This window comes from Rutidosis leptorrhynchoides, chromosome 6 (genome assembly GCF_046630445.1).
Source record: "Rutidosis leptorrhynchoides isolate AG116_Rl617_1_P2 chromosome 6, CSIRO_AGI_Rlap_v1, whole genome shotgun sequence".
NCBI lineage: Eukaryota > Viridiplantae > Streptophyta > Magnoliopsida > Asterales > Asteraceae > Rutidosis > Rutidosis leptorrhynchoides.
This window is the reverse complement of record NC_092338.1, coordinates 58,629,567-58,654,557: the sequence shown is the minus strand read 5'-3', so window position 1 is coordinate 58,654,557 and position 24,991 is coordinate 58,629,567. Positions and strand designations below refer to the sequence as shown.

Genomic DNA, 24,991 nt, shown 5'->3' with positions numbered 1-24,991 from the left:
ATTTTTTATTATACATTTATATCTCATGACTAAGTCTTGAGCTTTCTTTATCTCATGTTATCACAATACCAACTCAAACAGTCAAACATGATACAACAATATACACATTAATTGAAGATTAATCGCTCTACTGTATGGTTGAATTGTTACGAAACTAGGGTTCAGATCAAGCAGTGATCTTGCATAACCTTTTAATTTATTTCATCATTATTATGAATATCATCTTTCTATATAATATTATACTTGCATCATTTTGTTTTTTTTTTTTTTTTTTATTTATGGTCAAACTGGTTAAGAGAAAGATGGAGTTTGGTTGAGAACTGACAGAAGAGAGTGAGCACACGCAGGCAATTGTATAGAAAGACTATATAGAGTTTATGCGTGTGCTCACTTCTCTTGCTGTCAGCCACTTATTCTGTCTTTCTCCTGTTTATTTTCTATGTGTATGTGTATATAATATAATATAATATGTGTGAATATATCATATGGGTATATATGTGTCTATTTTATGTGTGTTTATCAGATTAAATATTTTGTTGAGTAAATGTTTATGGGAAACTGGAAGCATGAAAAACTGAAGAAGGTGCAGAAACTAAATCTAGACACATGGCAACATAATAGTAGTATATCATATCAGATCAGATCTATCATTCAAATGATACCAACACATACACAATACAAAGATACTGTTGTTGTTATGAAAAAGGCTGCAACTTTTGATGACTAGTTACATACTTACATGACACATAGGCTTCTGTTGTAAACATTAAACAGACTCAAAATTGGGAAGATAAGATCCAGAAAGGCACAGGGGATGGTAGATACATAATATGTATAGATTACGTTCACCTGCAGGTTTCTACCTTTTCCTATTGCTAACTTTGTACTGTTTATGGTTGATTATGTATTTATTTATTTATTTATTTATTTATTTACTTACTTAATAATTTGTTTTATTTTGGGTGATTATTATAATATTAAATTAAATATTATATTATTTCAACTTGGGAGTTCTAAATGTCTGTACTTTTTGTTGATGGTGAGGACGAAATGGGAATTTTTGAAATCATTAACAAGGTACATATCCATCATCTATAGATTATGATTGTTATTTTATTAAGTACACTTTAACTGTTTTTTTTTTTTTTTTTTTCCCTAAAAAGTTTCAAATTTTCCATTTTAGGGTTTTCTTCTGCCATCCACCGTTCTTTCATCAAATTATTTGGCATAAAATTATGGTTGCCTTTATCAATATAATCGATCTAAATCTTGTTCGTTCCTCTTTATGCTTTTACGGAGTATATATTATTGGTCTGAATATTGCTTTTATCAAATGAAACCCTCTTTATTTCAAGGGTCTGATCGATGTATATGTTACATATAGTATTTAACTCTTTAACTTTTTTAAGTAATAATAGAAGGATTAATTAAGTGAAATATTGTAATTGGTATAAGGTATCTTGCTTTTTGCAAAAAAGACTGATAATATTATTGTTAATAACAGTTTGATTCCATGGAATAGGCATGCAAGCAAAACTAAGAAAGCTTTTTGGATCGATAATTCAGGTATGATGTTATTTTTTCGCTTGAGTAGTTTATCATCCAGAGGGTATGATGTATTTCTTAGCTATCTTTTAATTGGGTAAAATACTTTAAGTTTTTAGTAGTTGTGTGTTAATGATCAGAATTTTTTCCTGCAGATGTTGATGTTTGGGGTGTAAGTTTGCTTAATATGGAGAATGAATCATCCCAGTTAGCAAATTTATCTGGTTAGTCACTATGAGTTTGATACTTATATATGATAGTTATTTAGTTAATTGTTACCTACATATATTTTTCTCAATTTTATTGGCTTCAACTTTTAAGACTAGAATATATATACTGATATGTATGTATTTAATTTCTATATACGTATCTACTGTTTGGAAAAGCACATAGTTTTTGTTATGATACATATAATATCAGTGATTAAAACTCGAAATCAATTATTAGTTTTGGCTCAACTTGGGGAAAATTGTACGTATTTACAAATTACCCTTATTTTTTTGTTACCTACTAATCATTAATTTGGTGGCCCTAATGTGCTTTAGCTGATCTGAAGTTTGTATTGTAATTTTAATAATCATAGATGAAAATATGCTCCGAGAGATTTCTTATATTGAACTGTGTAGTAAGTATGTGATGGTATCGATCTCTTTAGTCGATTATCATACCGTAAACAATAAAGTCATTGCGGAGACATAATATTATTGTATTTATCTTTTGACCATGACCCAACGAAGTTATTACCGTGTTGATCTTAAGATCTCTTAAGTAGTACGTCAACTCCTCTTTAAGCATTTAGTATTCATTTATTACGTTAACGTTGACCACGAGAACCTGTGGTTGATATTTAATTCCTGTATAACGGTTGTTGAGCTAGCAACCTTGGTGAAGAAAGTTATAAGCTGCCTTTTACCGATCAATTAAATGGTTGGTTATTTCATGTAATTAGTACTGTAATTCTAATTCACATTCCTATTTTGTAGTGATGAAGCTGGATGGTAGGAGTTTGCAAGGTTTGTCATATATTTGTGCATTACTTGGCTGTATCCCTCATACAACCAAGGTATTTATATTTATATATCATATATCCTATATATACAAAGCATGTAGGTTTATTAAAAATATTGTTTACGGAGGTGGCTGTGGATATATGACAGTAATATGAGCAAAGATCAACTCTAAGTTTTGTGCCGCTAATTGTGCTATCAAAGTTCCATGATTATTTGAAACTTTATTTGCTGGTGGGATGTTCAATGTAAACTAAGCAAAATATTTATTATATATGTCATCAATGAAAGTGAACTTGGACCTTTGCAACCACTTGCTAGCTAGTACAATACATGATTTGTTTTTACTTTACAAGTTGATCTATGTAAAATCATTCAATTAAAGTTAACTTCTGAATCTTCTCCATTGTGTGTAGATCGATGACCGTGACAATTAATGCAATACTATTCTTTTTGGCCAGATCAAGGCTCAAAGATCAAAGGTCAAAGGTCTTCCTATGGCATGGGCCGACATGAGATAAATACAAGGTGAACGCCTATAATTTTACATATGATATAAGTTTACAACATCTAATCGACATAACATCTATATATGTGTGTGTCCATGATAACTACTTAAAACGTGCTAGATAAATAAAAAAGATTATGAGCTATAAAACCGTAGACAATGATATGAATAGATCATATGCAATTTGATTGAATGATTCAACCAGTAGGCTTTGTAAACTAAGGGGATGCTTCTTTTTTTCTTGTTGTTTGGATGTAAGGTATGTGTGTATAAACTCATACTTGTCGCATATGTATTGTACGCTTCTATGCAAGCCTGACATCGATAGAGGAAAACCATATGCACAAACAACCATCTTTTACAAGGTATATACACTTGTAGAACTTTGAAGATGCCATATAGATAAGGATCAATGTTCTAAAGTGTTAATGAATCATCAACTTGAATCTCCAACAAGTATGATGATCGCTGGTCTGCGAGTTTTCTTCCGGTAGAAATAGACACCCACTAATAGGTCTTCATTCTCTATCTTCAACTTTATCTTGGTTGAATGCGGTATATCATAGCTACCTCAACTTATAGGCACAACTCACTAAACAAGTATGCGAGCTATGTACACTATCTTTGTAATTGTCATAGCTAGATATACATAGGATTAAATTTATGCGAAATTCAAGTTGTTATCATCAGATCAATGTAAAGGGTCATCTCTCAGCAAACTTCATGTGAAACTCGCCATTGATCGTGGTGAGGAGCGAAGTTGTAAAGTTGCTAGTTGGGACCTTGTATGGACCAATGTCCTATTCGGGGACTCATCGACCAACTTTGACTTTGACTATATTTGATGTACTTTAACCGAATAAATACAACTTTGAACTAATAAATCTGATTTTAAAATAGTAAATTGGCCAAGTCAGAGACTAGCCGGACTACTTTAAAATCCCGACTAGGCGAAGGACTGTTACAACCACGGCTTGAAGCTCCTTGAGAACATATTGTAAGATGAATTAAACTAGTTGTGAAGAAATCGGAAAAATTCGAAGATTCGGTTAAAAGTTCGGGTCGAGTACTCGGTTAAAACTCAGTAAACTCTAGGTAAACTGAAATTACTCTGCCTAAACTCGTGATTACTCGGCTAAAACTTGGAAAGTCGGTCAAAACTCGGTCAAAAATGAGTGTATAAGGGTCATCCCTCAACATACTTAATGTGAAACTCGCACGGGGAGCAAAGTTGTAAGAGTCCCTAGTTGGGACTAGTCGCGGGGACCTTGTAGGGATTAATCGTCCAAGTCGTGGACTCGGTGGAAGTTGACCAAGTTTGACTTTTACTATATTTGGCCTACTTAAACAAACAAATACATAACTAATAAATCCGACATTTATACTTTTCACAACTTTAACATAGTAAATTGGCCAAGTCGAAGACTAGTTGGAAACTAGTCGGACTACCTTAAAATCCCTACTAGGCTAGGGACTTTCACAACCACGACAAGGAGCTCCATTAGAACATATTGTAAGATGATCTAAACCAATGGTGCAAAACTTAGAAAAACTCAGCGAGTACTCGGTTAAAACTTCTGACCGAGTACCCGATTAAAACTTGGTCAAGCCTAGGTCAACCGGAATGACTCGGGATTACTCGGCCTAAACTCGTGATTACTCGTCTAAAACTCGGAGAAACTTGGAAAATGGGTCAAAACTTGGTCAAAATTGGTCAAAGTCAAACTTGTTCAACATCCGATTACTCTTTGAGTTGCCGACTACTCCTTAAAAGGTCTTGACCGAGTATCCCCCTAGTAACGACTTTGCAACCTTGATTAAATTCATACGAGTCTGTAGAGCAGCATCCAAACACCTTATTCTCTTCGCTATGAATGAAGCATTAGTGTTTTTCTTTTGACATAAATTAAATAGCTAGTTGTGCTTTTCATGCTGAACTCAGTATGAAACTTGATCAATTTAATCTCGTTATTGAGGGTTATATTTGTAAAAGGTGCAAACCACAAGTCCCGCATCAGATATCGGAAAAAACAAATGTGTACAAATAAGTATCGAGAGATCAATCTACTATCAATTGGTTTTAGAGTACTAAGGTAATCTTGAGCTTATGTGTCGGACATGTTGTTTGGGCTAATTCGATCTTATCATTGGTATCAGAGCCAGGCTGTAGTCCAGATGTGGTGGATAGTGTTGCAGGTGCACCTCTCAGCGCATGCGTGTGCACCCCTGGTGACGATGAGTCGATCCTGGAGCCTTGTACCGAAATCTTCTGAGTCCGCCCACATCCAGGTCAGGTTGAATGTTCCATTTCGCGGCGGTAAAGGTTGGACCGGACTATCGTCGGAGGGAAGCCCATGGTGTGTAAAATCGTGTATGTAAATTATGTCTAGAAAAATACTAGTTAAAAGAATATTACACTCACAGGCAGTGTACCCGATCGTGTAGCACTTTAAAACTTGGTAATTCCAAGATCGTATCAAAGACAGTTCTAAAACAATTCAAGATTGTATTTAAAAGTGATTAAGCTACTTAACAAATTAAAAAATAAACAAATAACGGATTTTAATTGGTTGTCGTTTAATGATCGGAAAATCAAGAAACGGTGGCAATTAAAAGACAATATTTTTAGCCTTTTAATTTTATAAAACGTAACAAAAGAAAAGCAAATAAGATAGTTTGTAATTCGGATTAAACAAGAATGTTCATCTAGACCTTTTACCCTCAGTGTCAGATGTTTTTGTAATTAAGACCTGATTTAATGAATAGGCATGCAAATTACTCGAACGATTCGCTAAGAGTTCTCTTTAGCAAATACTCAAACTAAATTACACAGTGTAGAGTTCTCTCTCAATTCATCCATGTATCGTTTAGATGTTCTAAACCAATTTTATACCCTTGGTCCGGTTTAGCAAACTATCAATTAAGACAAATTAATTGTAAATTAATGTATTAAATTAACAAGAGTTCTCTATATTAAACAAACACATTAATCAATTGGCTTGAAATGATTAAACATTAACAAGTATGGGTATTTTATTAAAACTATTAAAGATATTAAAGATATCATGCAAAAGATCAATAAATCAATAAAATAACATCCGGTTATTAGTCTAGACAAGCATATAACTACTTCGGTAACAATCATTTTCAAAGACAAAATTAAACCAAAATTGAAGAAAGCATTCATTGTTGTAAACAAGAAATCAACCTAACAGAAGTAGTAATCTTGGATGATGCACGAATCTACACGTTCCCGGAATGTTGAAGATGATTGGGTGAAGTTTAAGTTCTCTAAAAATCACCAAAAATCGCCTATATTGCGCTCACAAAAATGGCTGGGCAAAAGTTATGGGAGTTAGGGTTGAAAAATATGATAAAAACTGCTGCAAACCTGACTTCCCGAGTAAATTGCACGGCACGCCAAATAAGTGTGTGGGGCACCAATGAGCTAAACCTTTGCGCGGCGCGCTTAAATCTTGCAGGGCGTGCCAATGAACTATTCCTGGATATTTTTTTAACCTCTTTTCACTGGACTTGATTTTCGAACAACTGCGCGGCGCACCATGAAATTGCGCGGCGCGCCAATGAACTTGATCTTAATCATCACCTTTTCTAATTCTTCTTACTTCACTTTCTGTAGATATGCGTGACGCGCCATTAAATTGCGCGGCGCGCCTTTAAATTGTTAAATTGCGCGGTGCGCTATTAAATTGCGCGGCGCACCATTAAATTGCGCGGCGCGCCAATAAGCTTATTTCTATATTCAGCTCAAATAACCCTTTAATCACTCCATTTACCAGTACCAACCTTGATGACAATATATCGTATAAATCCACTCAAAAACCTCATAAAATTATCATAAAGAACTTCTTGACACGCATACACCATTCTTTAATAATTACCATTAAAAAGCCTTAAACCACAATCAAATAACCAACCTGTGACCGATATTGCTAAAATAAACGTGTATAATATGAGCAATATCAGCTCAGATGGACTTGGGTTTGATAAGAGGTATGTAAAGGATGCAAACCACAAGTCCCACATCGGATATCGGAAAAAATAAATGTGTGCATCTAAGTATAGGGACCTCCCTGTACTACCAATTGGTTTTGGACTACTAACTTACTAAGGGACTCTTGGGTTTTTGCGTGTAAGACATGTTGTTTAGGCTAATTTGATCTTATCAATATTCGCCAAAGATGTGTTTTTTACTTCTTCCTTTGATGAAAAGAGAGAAGACCAATCTTTTAATTTACAGTCTTCAATTCATATCATAAGTTGATTTATTATCTTGAAACAGTTGAAATCTAGTTATTTGGAACATCATCCTTAATTATCCTGGAAAAAAATAACTTTTAGAAGTAGTGTATGTGAAGCATATATCCAGCACTATCAAGTTGAACCAATGACATCACACAGATGTCTTATCCGTTTCACTTGATAAAAAGGCTTGTGGCTTGATCACTGATCAAGATGTCACGGTTCAATAAGGTGCTATACAATATGAGTAGGTAGTACCTTGTAACTTTTTTTCTTCAAAGAATGGTTGTTTACATTAAAAAAAACTTTTGATTAAAAAAACATATATAGGGTCATATCTTTAAATTTTGTGGTGTTCTGTAAAATTTGATTGATAATTTGCAAAAAAAATAAAAATAAAAAAAATCCAAACTAGTGAGGTCCTTGGACCCCACACGCTTCAAGGTAAATTCACTAGTGTCAATAAGATAAGATCATGAATATATATGTCTTTGTTTACTTGAAGAAGAATATGATTTGACCTTGATAAACTCTCATACAGTAACTAGAACATTTATGACACCAGTTATAATCTAAAAGCGCTTTGTATTGAACTAATTGGGATTCATAAAAAACGAAATTCAATACACGAGTGGAACAAACTGCTTCTTGAACATTAACCCTAGCTTATGGGCAGGAAGGCCACCATGTTCAGTTTACGATTTACTTGAAAACTGCCATCCTACTGGGGACGACGATAGTGAAATCTATTTTCTCGGACCCCGGCCTTCCAGTGTAAGAGGTTCATCAGTTTGGTATATGAAATGACGTCCATTATTAGTTGCGAAGCTTACTAGTTGTATGATAATTATGTGTCTATCCCTTTATAACCTACAAGTACCTAAGCATGTATGGTTGCATGTGTAGACGCTGGGATAGGACCTTAGAATCAACCTAACACGATCTAGAGGCGGAATAACACTAGAACGAGCTTAAACGAATATCTATGGGTTTTTGGGTTCGTACGAGTCAAACCAAGATCAGATCTTGATAAACACGAAGCCTAGACTGACATTCTGTGGTATTTGGACATGAAGATTGAGTGAGACCGGACATAGAACTGTTTGTATGTGTGAAATGTGTGTAGAGTGATTAACCAAATTAGTGGAGATTAACTTGGCTTAAATATCCCAGATCATATGTCGGTCGACTGTGGTTGACAGTCGGTCGACTGACTATGTCAGTCGGCCGACTGTCGAGTGACATTACACATTACATTTAAACGTTTACAAATATATAAAGTAATAAATCGACAATCAACGTTTAACAATATTACAAGTTACTACATGATCGAATAAAACATTAAAGTTCATGGAACTAGGGATTACAAAATATGCACTAACAAACTACCCCTAAGACCTAATTCCTCGTAAGTCTTCGATCTGCTTCAGTCTCTGTACGGATCTGTAACCATATTGTTCAAATAGCAAACCTTTGCAACACGAATGTACTGTTGTGCTTGAACTCTATTTTCAGGCATGTACAGCATCCGATTGTAGCACAATGTGAAGATGTCAGCTTCACAGCAATTTCTCAACCAAACGGGATCTAAAACTCGTATCTAGTCGGTCTCATCTTCCTTCAATTTGTCCAAAACGATGACTGCTTCCTCTGAGCGTTCATCGTAGTACCACCAGCGAAAATGTGGGCTAAAGTTCTGCAGCATTTTCATCACAGGAACCTTTCTCATATATTTTACTGGCTTGTATCTAACAATCTTTCTTCGTTCGCCCGTTTTCTTGTTTGTTCGATAAGTGATCGTGGGAAATTGAGGGCTGAATCCCTCAAAGTTCTTTGACAAGTACGATGGTCTTATCTTCTTGCAAACAATATTAGGAATTCCGTCATAATCCCGATATAACATCTTGAGCCTAGCCACCTGCATAAATTCAAAGTATGGTAGAGTCGTGAACTCGAATCCATGTTTGATGTAGTCCACTCCGTACTCCTTCTTTATTGCGTATATATTAAACTCTTTGATGTAGGCCCAAACAATGATTTTTCCTTTACCCAAAAGATTCGCCGACCTATTAATGTAATTCAGCCATTCAGGTTCCGGCGCTGGCTTCTCACAATATTTTCTGATCCTCAACAGGATCTTCCATTCAGCTTCTAGAACTTCTACCTTTTCTTCATTTATTTTGATCGGTAAAAACCCTGGAGGCAAATCTTCGGTCTTTTCTTTTTCTTCGCATTTACGGTTTAGAAGCTCTTCATTCATTTTGAAGTAATCTTGAAACGTAGGTGGATCTTTATCGTTATTACATTCGTACTCCGGAAAATCACCTATTGGTTCATCTTCAGTAATTACTTCATCAAAATAGTTGTCGTTTTCATTTTTTACGATAATTTCCTCAAAATCATCACTAGAATCATAACGATTCTCAAAAGATGAGCTAGCAGTCGTGAGCTGAAGTACTTGCTTGTTGCTCTTGACGCACTAGCTCGGCCTGCTCCTCAGCGCTTAGATCCGGCGGGATCTCCCCTTCTTCTAAATCATCAAATACAACTGAGTGATTCAGACGATCCTGTTTTGCCAAAAAATCACGTAAAGAATAATCAATATTTAGAGGAATTACTGACAGTGGGTTCTCGCTTGTGCCTTTAGCAAGATCCAAACCTAGCTCATCCTCGCCTTGATCGTTAAAATTACCAAAGTCTATATCCTCTTCGAGATCAACAGCCTCAATATCGAAATTATTTTCCCACTCAAGCACCTTCGACAGTGCCTTGTTCGCTGTAGACTCGGCCTTTACAATCAGCAAATTCTGAGCATCAACCTTAATTTGTAACTTCTTCATTTCAACCTGTTGATCTTCAACCTGCTTGGTCAGTTTGGCAATCTCAGCATCCTTTCTTCTCTCTCGTTCATCAGCTTTTTCTTTAAACTTTTCAAATTCAGAAGCCATATTTACAACCTTCTCGCTTAATATAGTAACCGCAGTATCTTGTGTAATAATAGTCGTGGATGCAGCAACATGAACTCCTGTATCAGTTTCAGCACGTGTTTCTTGAGTAGCAGCAGCTGAAGATTGTCGTTGTTGTTGTGATTGTTGTGATTGTCGCTGTTCAGTAGCTGAAGATGACTCAGTTCTTTTTGCCTTTTTAATGAACCTTATTCGCTTCTGCTTCGGCTTTGTCGTAACTGAAGGACCCTCAGCTTGTTTTCGCTTTCTCAGCTCGAATTGATCAGGGTCAAAGTCATCTCCTTCATCGTCTTCATCATATCTGTTCAGATGTAACAACTGGCGGTGGCTGATTAACCTCTTGATCGTCTTCACCAACTACGACGATATCATCTTCATTACCAGACGTACTGTTCTCATGATGACGGGCAGCACCTGGTGGACATACATAGTTTTCATTTGCGAGGTGGCCAACCAGTCTCTTGAATGGTTCATCCAGACCTCTCTTTTGCTTGACTCGATTGAAAGTCAAGTCATTCAGATGATTCAGTTTAATCTCATCCTCCCAAACCTTATTCAATCCTTGCACTTGGTTTTCAATCATCACCTGCAAGAACCTAGGAAACATTAAGTGGCTTTTCTTTTTCACGTTCACCAACATACTTCTGAAAATCACTTCGGAGAAATTGAAGTCCGCATGAAGAACTAGTGCTGCAAACATCGAACTATAAGTCTCGTTCAACTCATCAAAACCGCCTACCATTGGACTCATGCATCTCAACAACACCAAAGTTAAGTATTTGTATTGATGACAGAATCGAGTTCTCTTAACAGCACTTTTCATCGGATCACCAGAGTATCCACATCTTACTAAACACCTTCGGACCTTAGTTCTATTCAGTGTGACTGTCATAGAATCATTATCGGGAAAGCCTAAGTCTTCACGAGCTGTCTGGGCCGAGATCTTCACAATTGTACCACCAACACTGCTTCGTATCACCTTCTTTCCATGTTCAGTGACAATAGAAGCATTGTTCCAGAATTCTCGTTGGTGCGAGTAGTATGCCTTGCATTCTAGAGTGATTGCAGTATGAATCCTGGACCTTTTCAAAAACTTGATAATATCAACGAAGCCTTCCTTTGCTTTAGGTCCTTCCTCATTTAAACATGCCTCAAGATTGGCGTTTTCGCTTGCCGTCAAGCCTGGAAGATTCTTGGACAGAATCACCTCTTCCTCATGCACGTCTTCGTTCACTGGACTACCCTGTTTAGCCATTTTTCTGCTATACAAACATATATACAAGAATCGAAAAGCGTTTAAAAAAAATAAGAAAATTACAAGATTATACGGTCGGTCGACATATAAGATAAGTCGGTCGATTTTCAATGACAATCGCCCGACATATATTTAAATCGATCGACTTAGTAAATCGCCCGACATACAGTAAGTCAGTCGACTTAGGAAGTCAATCGGCCGATTGTTTTAGCGAAGCATAACACAGATCCAAATTCAAATTCAACGATTTTATGGTGTTTTGTTTCAATCAATTACTAAAATAGGTACAGAGGAGGCCGATTAACAAGTTCTACTCAAACAAATCACTCTAACAGGTCCTTAACATCACAAATTGAATCGAAAATGAAAAATAAACAAGAAAACTTCAATAACTTTCGATTTAAAAAGAATTACCTCGATTGGTTAATGGCGCTGGAATCACAATTCAAAGTTGTATAAGAAAAACACGATCAAAAACTCCTCCTTGCAAAGTTCGAATTTTTTTGGTAAATCAACACAATCGCACGAAATGGGGTACTTCGGCCGTCTGTGGCCTTTTTATACCCAGGTTGACAGTCGATCGACGATGAGATTATGTCGGCCGACATATGAGACAAACGGTCGACATACGTAACAAACGGCCGACATTGTGACAAGCCAGTAATTCGGTCGATTTTTGTTCAACTTGGAGGAAACGGAATGAAAGACGTAGCTTTCTTAATGAGTGAGTATTCAGAATATCCCTCTGAAAACATCTTTCGCTATCTAGGCCTTAATGGGCACAGTCCCATATCACAGACAATGATAATAAGTCCAATAGAATGGTTTTGATGAAGTATGAATGATTTAAGTTCTTCTTGGTAATTTTCACACTCAATAGTATTCTTACAAAGACTTCTCTTCTCGATTCCATCATTATCTTGACCTTGATATTTTCGTCTTCCATGATTTCACTTCTGTTTTCATGATATAATAACTTAATATGCAATGTGCCATAATAGCTTTCTTTTCACGATACGCCTTATTTCCTTCTACACCTATCTTAATAGCATTCCAAAGAGAATATGATGTTAAGTGCATCTGATATTGATGATAAATATCTCCATCTAAACCCTGAGTCAATTGAGCATAACATCTACATTCTAAGGCATATGTTTCTTTTTCGGTCACGCTATAATCTTCATAATTTTTACCATTACCATCAGTACCTAAAGGCTCTTTATATTCATGTTGTATCAAATCCCACATTCTAGGATCAAGGCCTCTAATGTAATTCATAAACCTAGACCTCCATCTAATGTAATCATTTGTATTATCAAGTCTAGGAGCACGATTGGCACTGCCTGATTCACTATCAGATAGTAAAATATTTTGAACGCCGGAAGTAATTGCCATTGCCTGATCAGACATCGTTAAAATTAATTAAGGTTGAATCTGATCCAAAGTCGGTCGATTGAGTGACAGTCGGTCGATGAACAGTTACAGTCGGTCGACTGTCAATGGTTAATCGGTCGAAGTTCTGTTTACATTAAGTCAAATGGTATTACTTTTCTCAATCGGTCGATGTTCCGTCAATCGGTCGGTTTAGAGTTTAACTCGGTCGATTTAGTACTAAAGTCGGTCGATTTTCAGACAATCGGTAGAACTAATGACAATCGGTCGAACTAATGACAATCGGTCGAAATAAACTAAAATCGGTCGATTGACACCTAAGTCGGTCGACTGTTATTTCTCTCAGAACTAGAATCCAAAAATCAGGTTTTTGACTTCTAAACGATTTCAAGCTCAATTTACGAACTAAAACCACTGACTAACACCTTAAACAACTTAGAATTACTTCTGTAAACACTCTAAAGCAATTAAGACCAAAAGTTCAACATAAAAGCATGCAAAATTGAATCCAAAACCAATTTTTGACCCAAAAATATACCAAGAACTCGTTTAAAATAATTGATTCAGCAAACCAGTGCTCTGATACCACTTTGTAGACGTTGGGATAGGATCTTAGAATCAACCTAACAAGATCTAGAGGCGGAATAACACTAGAACGAGCTTAAACGAATATCTATGGGTTTTCGGGTTCGTACGAGTCAAACCAAGATTAGATCTTGATAAACACGAAGCCTAGACTGACATTCTGTGGTATTTGGACATGAAGATTGAGTGAGACCGGACATAGAACTGTTTGTATGTGTGAAATGTGTTGTGACGATCGCTCCAAATCCATATGGACGAACACGTCATTCATTGATTTCATTGCGAGGTATTTGACCTCTATATGATACGTTTTGTAAACATTGCATTCTTTTGAAAAGGCACACCATAAATGAATATTTAAATCAAAGGTTTTCGACATCTGATGGTTTCTACATATAGACAATCACCATAAATAATAGTTTACAACAGTACTTCCGTTGACAATGCAGTCAAAATAAGATACATGGTGATGATTTGGTGAATGCAACGTTTCCTTGAAAAATATGTCATGTAAGACTCCATGCACATAGCTTGTCTAACATCTAAGCAAACAGCGGAAGACTTCTAGGAAACCTGAGAATAAACATGCTAACAAGTGTCAACACAAAGGTTGGTGAGTTCATAGTTTTAATGTTTCGTATAATCTGTATATAAAGGTGGATCACAAGATTTCAGTTGTTTCATCCGAAACGTTTATCAAAATATTCTACGAAATTGAGCACCCTGGTAACTAAACTTTAACGTATATATATAATTGGTACCCTTTGTATAATCATCTTAATAATACACGCAAACCAACGTGTACGCTTCTCAAATAGCATACGTCCGTTAAAAGGCTAGTGCTCTAGCTCGGACGGGGATATCAAGCCCTATGGATCCATATACTACTACTCGCGCCCACCAGTTCTTATAACTGGCAGTTAACAGTTACCAAAGCTAAGGGATTTTCGGTTCAAACTCAGTGTAGAATTTAGTATGTACTTGTATCCATTGCGTTTTAAATAAAGTGCATGTATTCTCAGCCCAAAAATATATATTGCAAAAGGAATTAAAAAGGGATCAATGAAACTCACACATATAAATATTGTATATCGGTTAATAAAGCATTTGCATGTATTCTCAGCCCAAAAATGTAGAGAGTAAAAGGGATCTTATGAAACTCACCTTAGTAGCATATAAAGTCGTTCACCAAAATGTGATCGAAACTCGGGATATCAAATAACCGTAGTCCTCAACGTATCAGTATTGAGATTCAATATTGTAGGAAAGTACGTAGACGTAACAGAGATGATAAACACTAAGTTTGATTCACAAATATACCCCCGAACATTACCCATAACCTCCTTGGCAATAACCCATAATTTCCTTAGCTCTATCCCGCTTGAAAACCATTTTGAAAGTGACACGCTCATGACCTCGTCGTGGTGGTGGTGGAACAAAAAAAGCTCGCGCTTAAATAGATGTGGCCTGGAATTCCCTGCCATGCGATCGCATGGCTGGGAAGTGTAATTCCCATGCGATCGCATGGGTAACTTTTCCAGCTCACATGTTTTTGTTTTAACGCTTGTCGACATATTATTATATTAATATAATATATATAATTTAAATTAATTAATTATATATTATATTTTATTCCCGCGCATAGTTGATTTCTAATTTTTGTTCCGATAAGTCGTACGTCGTCACTCGACTTATGTTCCGGTTCCGGTTTTTCGAGTGTCCCTTCGTACGCTGAGAAAACTTGTACATTACATTTTGGGACACATACCTTAGTCAAAATATAGCCTTAAATTATCCCTAAATTATATCACTCGAAATATAACTTATACATTTGAGTGTTTTGGTCATTTACTTCTATAAATCACCGTCTCGATATTTGTTAAAATACATTTTAAAACAGTGTTCACTGTAGCAAAGTTACTGTAGCAAATAGTGATTTTCGAAAACACTGTAGCATTTTGGGTACTGTAGCAATTTGAAAATACTGTAGCAAATTAGTGTTTTACTGGTTCATCTTAAACGCTTTAGTTAACTTATCTAAATATCAATCGAATCAATAAACGAATGTTACTATCGTTTACTAAATAACTTGAAATCATATATATGTATATATCTTATTAATATACATAAATCAGTTTTTAAATACACATTGGAAGTTATTTATAAATAAATTTTAATAATAAATATTTCAACTTATCATATATATTCAAATAGATATTTAAACCAATAAGTTTAATGTACGGTATCAAACAATTAATACATTGTTACCTTTTCAAGTTATAGTATATATGTATCTATTTACATATAATTGTTCGCGAAACGTCGAAAACAACCGAAGGGTATTTAAATATATAAAAGTAGTTCAAAAATTTTGAGATTCAACTTCATAGACTTTGCTTATCATGTCGGATATGTTAATCATACAAAGATTAAGTTTAAATTTGGTCAGAAATTTTCGGGTCATCACATGTGTGTAGAGTGATTAACCAAATTAGTGGAGATTAACTTGGCTTAAATATCCCAGATCATATGTCGGTCGACTGACTATGTCAGTCGGCCGACTGTCGAGTGACATTACACATTACATTTAAACGTTTACAAATATATAAAGTAACAAATCGACAATCAACGTTTAACAATATTACAAGTTACTACATGATCGAATAAAACATTAAAGTTCATGAAACTAGGGATTACAAAATATGCACTAAGAGCATGTCAAGTACATTGTCTTGGTAAGGGAAAGACTTATAAGGTCGTGATTAATGGCGTTTGCACCCAGCTGTCACTTGTCATTTTAGTCATGTCATGTATATATATATATATATATATATATATATATATATATATATATATATATATATATATATATATATATATATATATATATATGTTATAATTCAGTAGGCTTATAACTACCTTTAATGGTTATAAGAACAAAGAGAGAAAAAGAGAGAAGAAGGAGAGAAGAAATATTGATATTGATATTTCAAGAGAAATGGTGCACCTTAAATGGTTACCATACATGTCTATTTATAGTATAAAATATTACTATGCAAGAAATATAATAATAATAAAATTAACATCCAATCTAGATATTTTATAACACAATCTAGATATTTTATAACACTCCCCCTTGGATGACAATTTTATTAGAGAATAACTAGTACTGCCTCGTTAAAAACCTTGCTAAAGAAAACTCATTGGGATAAAACTTTAGCTAAGGGAAAAAGAGTGCAGCATAAAGTTGACTCCCCCTCAAGTAGGCAACGCCTGAGTTGTTACATCTTCTGAACATGCCTCATGCCAATATTATGAACGTGTGTTCTGAAAATAGCAGTTAGCAGTGCTTTGGTATAAAGATCAGCAGAGTTGTTGATTGAACGTATCTCATTTTAATCTGGTTGTCTTTTACGATATCTTGAGTATATGAGAAAAATCTGAGGTTTTCATCTGAAACTGTATCATCACTGTATCATCTAAATCTTTTATGTACAAGTTTGGCCCTCGTGATTTGTCTACAGTCTCCTTCATGGTTTGTTCAAACCGTTGTTTCAGTTCCTATTCCCTTTCAGTCTTTTTCTGAGCCTTACCAATATACCATTCTTTTCCATCAAACTTATGACCGTTAAGACCGTTTATAGCTTTAGCGCCTCGTCAGCATTTATGTTTTGTTCTGTCATTTTTGATACTCTTCTTTCATTTGTATTATGTAAGCTGTATTATCTTCATAGATAGTTGTTACGCTTTTATAGCGTTCTAGTCCACAAGAATCAATAATGATTTGTATCATTGATCTTAACTAAAATCATTCCCGAGTAGCTTCATGTAATGCAATCACTTCGGCATGATTTGATGATGTTGCAACAAGTGTTTGTTTTGAGAACGTCATGATATTGCGGTGCCTCCATTTAGGAATACATATCCAGTTTGAGATTTAGCTTTATGTAGATCGGATAAATAATCTGCATCTGTATAACCAAACAAATCTTGTTTCGAGTTGTTAGAATAAAATAATTATAAATCAGTAGTTCCCCGAAGGTATCAAACTATTTGTTTGATCCCATTCCAATGTCTTTTGGTAGGGGCTGAGCTGAACCTTGTCAACAAATTAACTGCAAAAGAAATGTCAGATCTTGTATAATCTATAAGATACATAAGAACCTCAATTGCACTAAAATATAGAACTTCCGATCTGTTAAAATTTTCATGATCTTCGCAGGGATGAAATAGATCAGTGTCAATATTGAGTGATCTAACAACAATGAGTTTGTCTTTAAAAAAAAATGTTTTAAAATCTTTTCGGTATAAGTTGTTTGATGTACAAGTAAACCATTAGGCATATGCTCAATTTGCAATCCAAGGTAATACTTGGTTTTTTCAAGATCTTTCATTTCAAAATAATTCTTTAGAAGTTGAATGATTTCATAGATCTCTTTATTTGTTCATATGATGTTAAGAACATTGACATAAACAACTACGATCTCATATCCGAACATTGTTTTTATAAAACATACGTGCAAAATAAGTTTATATTTATACCCTTTTTTTTTATCAAGTAGTCATTTAATCGGTTATACCACATACGTCCCGTTTGTATAAACCCACTTAGAAATCTTTGTGATTTAATGGAATATATTCCCTTGGATTTTACATTAGATGCTTATGATACCTTAACCCTTTAGGTATATTCATATATATCACTATTAAGTGATCCATACAGATAAGTAGTAACAACATTCATGAGATGCATTTAAATAACTACCAGGTTGATTAAGTATCTAATAAGTAATTGTATCCATTACAGGAAGATAAGTTTTCCTTATAACCCATTTTCGGTCTTTGTGGGAAATCTTGAGTTACAAGTCTAGTTTTGCCTTGTAACTTTATTTGCACATTTCTTTTTCGGATAAAAATTCATTTGTATCCCTTACGTTTCACATCTTTAAAAGTGATAACGATTGATCCGAAAAATTTTTTATTGAGCGATTCTAGTTCAGCTCGTAATGCTCCTTTCCATTGAGCTCAATCATATCTATTTTGATATTTAATTACAGATTTTGGTTCTAGATCATCATCTTTAATCATGATGTCATTGTAATATTATATGAAAATATCTCATCAAGATTTTTCATTTCATTTTGGGTTCCATAATATTGCATAAGTTATCGCAATTTATGTATTTACATTTATCAATATCCTCTGCAGAAGGAATATTGATTTGTGGTTCTTCTTGAACACTTTCTTTTACCTCATTATCAGCTGATTTTCTTTTTCGAGGATTTTTATCTTCGGAACCAATTGATCTTCCACGTTTGATGCGTGGCAAAGACTCAACAGTGACATTATTGCCAGCTTTTGGAATTTCAGTTCGAGCTGGAGCATTTATCGCTGGTATATATGATTTAGTCACTTTTTTATATCTGTAAATGCATAAAGTAATTAATTTGCAAGTTCTTACATATGCATTATTTTTGAACTTTCATTTCACATTCTTTTGTGCGAGTTCAATATACCTTAATTGATGTTCACATCATGAAGCATCATTTTATTTTTTATTTTTATTTCTCCCCCTAATCTAGGGAACAATGTTTTATTAAAATGACAATCAGCAAAACGTGCTGTAAAAACATCACCCATCATGGGTTCAATATATCTTATGATTGAAGATGTTTTATATCCAAAATATATTATCATCTTTCTTTGAAGAACCATTTTATTGTGTTGTGGTGATACAATTGGAACATACACTGCACAACCAATGTTTTAAGGTAGAAAATATTTGGCTCTTGGCCAAAATCAAGTATTAAGTGAAAATATTTACGACTTCCACATGGTATAATGCGAATTAATGTCGCAGCATGTAAATTTACATGTCCACATATAAATATTGAGAGATTTGTACTCATTATCAATTGTCTAGTTATTAGCTGTAAGCGTTTATCTATTGATTCAGCTAAACCAATTTTGTGTATGCACATGAGCAACTGGATGTTCAACAACAATCCTTGTAGACATATAATAATCATTAAATGCTTGAGATATTAACTCATCAGCATTATCAAGTCTCATCCTTTTAATGGTGTAATCAGAATAATGTGTTCTCAATTTAATAATTTGTGCAAGAAACTTTGCAAATGCCATATTACGGCTTGATAACATACAAATATGAGACCATCCGCTAGATGCGTCTATTAGAACCATGAAATATCAAAATGGTTCACATGATGGATGAATTGGTTCATATATCTTACCTTGAATTCTTTCAAGAAACATTTGTGATTCTTTTTCACAATATACTTTTCATTAATCACCATATGTGCTTTCCATTAATCACCATATGTGTTTTTTTTTTTTTTTTTATAAATCACCATATGTGTTTTTTTTTATCATATATCCTTTTCACCATATACGCTTTTAATCATATGCGCTGTGTTTTTCACCATATGCGCTTTTAATCATATGCGATTTTCATCATATGCGTTGTGCTTTTCATCATATTCGCTTTTTATCATATGCGCTTATCATATGCGATGCGCTTTTTATCATATGCGCTTTTTTATGTGAATAGTAAATTAATTAATTTCGTTTTACTATTCATATGAATTAATTTAGATTTACTATTTTGTTAATTGAGTAATATATATATACATCATATACTTGTGACTCCGAAGGCTCAAATGAATTTGACCATATAGTTATACGTTGTACCTTGCACATTAATTTTCAGTAGAAGCTTTAGATGCATATTATTTTCAGTAGAAGCTTTAGATGCACTTTTTTTTTAATCACCAAATACCACAAACACTTTGTTTGCGTTTGTTCATAGTCATCAATGAAAACCATTTTCTTTAATTTTATTTTATACAATAAAATTAACGCATCATTATTCTTTTCAAAAACAATAATCTATTGTTATTGTTCACTTGTCCCATGTTTAACAACAAAAGTCAACAACCTCTGTCTTGTTTGTTGTGGCAACCAAAAACAACCTTTGCTTTTGTTACCGAGAATCCAAGACCAAAAAACAATTAATTTTTAATTAATCTTTTATCAAAACCATAAATGATTTTATTGATCTACGTTGATATGGCCATAAAGAATTGACGGCTGACCTACTTTTGTAAGTGTATTTCGGCTATCATCCCGAAAACGCACAACGACCTTTTTTTTTTTATGAACTATTTGTTTCATATCTAGCTTAGGCAATTATTGTGAACATTTGGTCCCTATAAGAGCATTTATTTTTAGACTTTTAGTTGATTTGTACTTGTCACAATTAGGGATAGCACCCGCGGGTCGTGGATGCGGATCCATTGGATCCATCACCCGTACCCGCGGATTTTTTTTTAAGAGACATCCAATTGAACCCTTGTTCGTTGAAACAATTTGACTATATTTTTACTCCCCATTATTAAACGGGCCATTTTGATGCACACTCTTAAAAAAATAATTTGTTTTTTAAGTTTTATTATTCAACCTCTTTTTTTCAACGGTCACGTTTTTAACAAAACATTTGACAAGTTTGGAAAAAAGTTTTTTATTGATTATCATCAAAAGTTTTCTATTGTCACTCTACTGGATGGAATTATGGCATACAACCAAAATTGCAACCCAACACTACATAAGAACAAAAAGGTTGTTTTTAATTAACATATGTATATGTGTTAAACTCGGAATAATAATAACTTATTTTAGAAAATTAACATAAGACATGTTGAAACATTTTTGTCACATTTAGCTCATCAAGTCTAATACTTATCATTGATAGATTTTATCACGTCTAGGAGATGTTTACTTTTTTCTTGTATTAAGTCCTACTTTCATTTACCTTTGTTTGGAAAAAAGTTTTTTTTTTACTTTGCTTCCCCCCTTTCTGTAAAACTCATTTAAACACCTTCTTTGTTGTTTTTTTTTTTTAAAAAAAAAACTTTCTTTTTTTTACGTTACCCGTAAATTATAAATATATAAAAAAAACTTTTTGTTTAAATTTTTTTTTCTAGTTTTTAAAAGGCCACTTGATCAATTTTTTAATTCTTTCACAACACATGATATCGTGATCGTGACCTTTCACCAAAGCAAGAGATATTCTTGATAAACTAAACACGGACTCGTGTTTGAAATTGTCGGCCACAAAAAAATTAATTTGATAAAAGTATATATTTTTTTTTAGTTATAGAAGGAGACCACTTCATTTTCAATACTTCATTTTTGACAAAAAACTATTCCATTTTACCATCCCCTTTTTTTTCTTACTTTAACTTTTAAGATATACTTTTAATAAAAATACAAACTACTTTTTCTTATTTTAACTTTTAAGATTTACTTTTAATAAAAATACAAACTACTTTTTGTATTTTAACTTTTAAGATTTACTTTTAATAAAAGTACAAACTACTTTTTCTTATTTTAACTTTTAAGATTTACTTTTAATAAAAATACAAACTATTTTTTTATTTTAACTTTTAAAATTATAAATTTAAGAATAAACATTAGTATGCATGAAATAAATAATGATTAATTGCATAAGTAATCATAAATGTTAGATAACATATAAAGACCCCGTCGTATTCGTATTGATCGGAATTAATCTCGACCCATGGTACCGTGTTGTCAAATGACGTGTTGCGTACATAAAGTACCGTGTTGTCAAATGACGTGTTGCGTACAATCATGAGGTCTTATTAACATAAATATAAATGTTAGTGAAGTTAATAAGAGTTAGATTACAGAAAATATAATTCAGGCGGTATAACCGACCATATATAACTTAAATAACATAAATATAAATGTTAGTGAAGTTAGTAAAAGTTAGATTACAGAAATATAATTCAGGTGGTATAACCGACCATATATAACTTAAATAACATAAATATAAATGTTAGTGAAGTTAGTAAAAGTTAGATTACAGAAATATAATTCAGGTGGTATAACCGACCATATATAACTTAAATAACATAAATATAAATGTTAGTAGTCCAAAATTTGATATATTCGAGTCTGAAAATTATTAATAATTTCATACCTTGATTAGTGGCTCGTGATCGTTTGAGATATCCTTTGATTACACTAAGCTCTTCGTGCTGATAACGTGTTATAATTCAGTAGGCTTATAACTACCTTTAATGGTTATAAGAACAAAGAGAGAAAAAGAGAGAAGAAGGAGAGAAGAAATATTGATATTGATATTTCAAGAGAAATGGTGCACCTTAAATGGTTACCATACATGTCTATTTATAGTATAAAATATTACTATGCAAGAAATATAATAATAATAAAATTAACATCCAATCTAGATATTTTATATATATATATATATATATATATATATATATATATATATATATATATATATATATATATATATATATATATATATATATATATATATATATGGTGCATTTCCATCTCTTATGCTACGTCTGCGTTGTGTATGTACTAATTGTCTTTTCGTCATCCATCATTACATTGTAATGTGAAAAATCAATAAGGAATAAATTATAAAATTTGGAACATTCTCGATCATAGATCTTAATGATGATCAGCATCGTGAGACACTGTTGTATTCTTCACTGTATGTTCATCGGGGTAATTAAATGGTTGATCAGACTCTAATTCATGTTTTTTGCAGTTTCACTGCCAATCGTCAGCTGAAAATCAGATCTTCATATGCGATTAAGATATTAGAGTTGGTGCCTTCTTGTATCATGGTAAGTCATTGCATCTTTCGACTTCATTAATTGTACTCTTTATCTAATTTCGTATGATACTTGAGCCTTGAATATGCTATATTTCAACATCTGTCTTTCTTGATTGTGCCTTCTAAAAGGTTTGTTTCTGTTGAATGCTTCTAAGATTGTTGTGTACACGTTCGTTCTTTTTATAACTCTTCATATACCATATACCTGATAATACATTCCAAGTTAAGGCCAGTAATTAAACATGTCCCTTTCATGAAGTAAATTATTAAACCTTCATGACTGTCCTTTCATAGTCATCGATTTCTCGTAACTTTCGTGAAGGTAATTAGCTAAATACAAAATATCTGGTTGAAAAACTGACGACATTCTTTTTTAGGCCATTCTTTATCCAGTTTCTGGAACGCCACTTGTTGTATGCTTGTAAAAGTTCACCCTAGTTTTCTAGATCGACTAAACTGTGACGGGAGAGGGTTCTGCCAATGCCATAATTAAAGTTCGATGTTCATATGCTGGTTTAATTAAACCTAAGTTATCTTTATAACAAATACTATAGGTAAAGGTACTTCACTATTGCTAACTCAATTATATTTTACAGTCGGTAATAGTACATGTTCCTAGAATATGAAACCACACCCTGTCACGTTTAACTTGCATGCTCACTTGAATGGTGCTATATGAATGTACCTGTGAAAACATTTCTACGTACACTCTCACCGCTCACATTTTAAACAACAAAAAGAAAGAAAAAAAAACTCTTTATGTCACTGGTTTGAAATCTCATTTGCTCAACTTCTTAGCTTCACCTCCACAGTCGCCATATCATCACTTTCGGTCACCTGAGTTATGTGTGGTCCGTTTGGTGATGAGGTACGTGGGAACTATTTTTATTTCTTAGTTCTTTATGTTCTTCCTACGGGTGTTGATTTACCAATATAGGGCTCATTGGTTTGAGTTGATCATTTTGGATTTTGTGTGTTATGTTTAATGGACCTGTTTAGTTTAGGGCTACATTGTTCTTGCTCAAGTAATTTTGTGATGCCTCACTACTTTTTTTTTCAAGTACAAACCCGCTACTTGCTCCATCTAAAGTGTATATGTAAAAGGCTTTTATGTCGTCGTGCAGACCACTTTTTATGTTCAATGGAAGTACGACAACGGTATCATCTTCAACTAGAAGGCTCCGAGAAAAGACACTCTTGATGACGAAATACAACTTCGGAGCAACGATAAGAGTAAGATTTTCTGTCTTGATTGGGTTGATTGGATTAGTCAGCCGCATTCTGTAAGCACGTTCGCTTTGTAATCTTTTCTTTTTTCTCGTCTAGTATCTTACCAGTGAGTTGGGTTCTTTTTAATGAATTCTGTTCTGCTGGATGCTCGTGGTATATATTACTGTTCGACGATGAGTTTCGGTAAGGGTGATGATATTTCCACTTCAATATTTGATAAATCCCCTCAATGCATCTTGTAAACAGTACAAACCGATAATAGATAGAAATGAGAGGATTAATCAAATATTGTAGTGGAAATATCATTCCCCTGAAAGGGAAATGATGAGTTAGTGCTGATCGATTGTTTGTCGTTTTTTGTTTTTGGACATTAGTTTATGATCACCCGGGGAACTAAACCATCCACGCGTTCATCTCCCGTAGTTGCATAACCTGCCCCCAACTACTTCCCTTGAGGAAACCCGGACCAATCCGAGGGCGTGACCGGTAAAACCCTCATGTTTTGACCACCAATAGTAGTGGTCACGTATTATCTTATAT

General features: G+C 33.8%; 1 protein-coding gene across 4 annotated transcripts; it reads left to right on the top strand.

Annotated features, from left to right (window-relative positions):
- The first annotated feature begins 906 nt into the window (after nucleotides 1–906).
- On the top strand, nucleotides 907–24,991 carry LOC139852405 (uncharacterized). 4 transcript variants are annotated; one of them, XR_011761065.1, is made up of 8 exons: nucleotides 907–1,077; nucleotides 1,505–1,566; nucleotides 1,701–1,769; nucleotides 2,529–2,558; nucleotides 3,014–3,080; nucleotides 23,153–23,231; nucleotides 24,346–24,454; nucleotides 24,559–24,991. XR_011761065.1 is itself a non-coding variant. In XM_071841688.1 (7 exons), the coding sequence occupies exons 1-7, from the start codon at nucleotides 1,037–1,039 to the stop codon at nucleotides 24,394–24,396; spliced, it is 399 nt and encodes a 132-aa protein (XP_071697789.1). In that variant the 5' UTR covers nucleotides 907–1,036; the 3' UTR covers nucleotides 24,397–24,991. The 4 variants fall into 4 exon arrangements, 3 of the variants coding, with proteins under 3 accessions (XP_071697789.1, XP_071697792.1, XP_071697790.1); XM_071841688.1 differs by having other exon boundaries at nucleotides 24,346–24,991; XM_071841691.1 differs by lacking the exons at nucleotides 23,153–23,231; nucleotides 24,346–24,454; nucleotides 24,559–24,991 and adding an exon at nucleotides 5,218–5,540.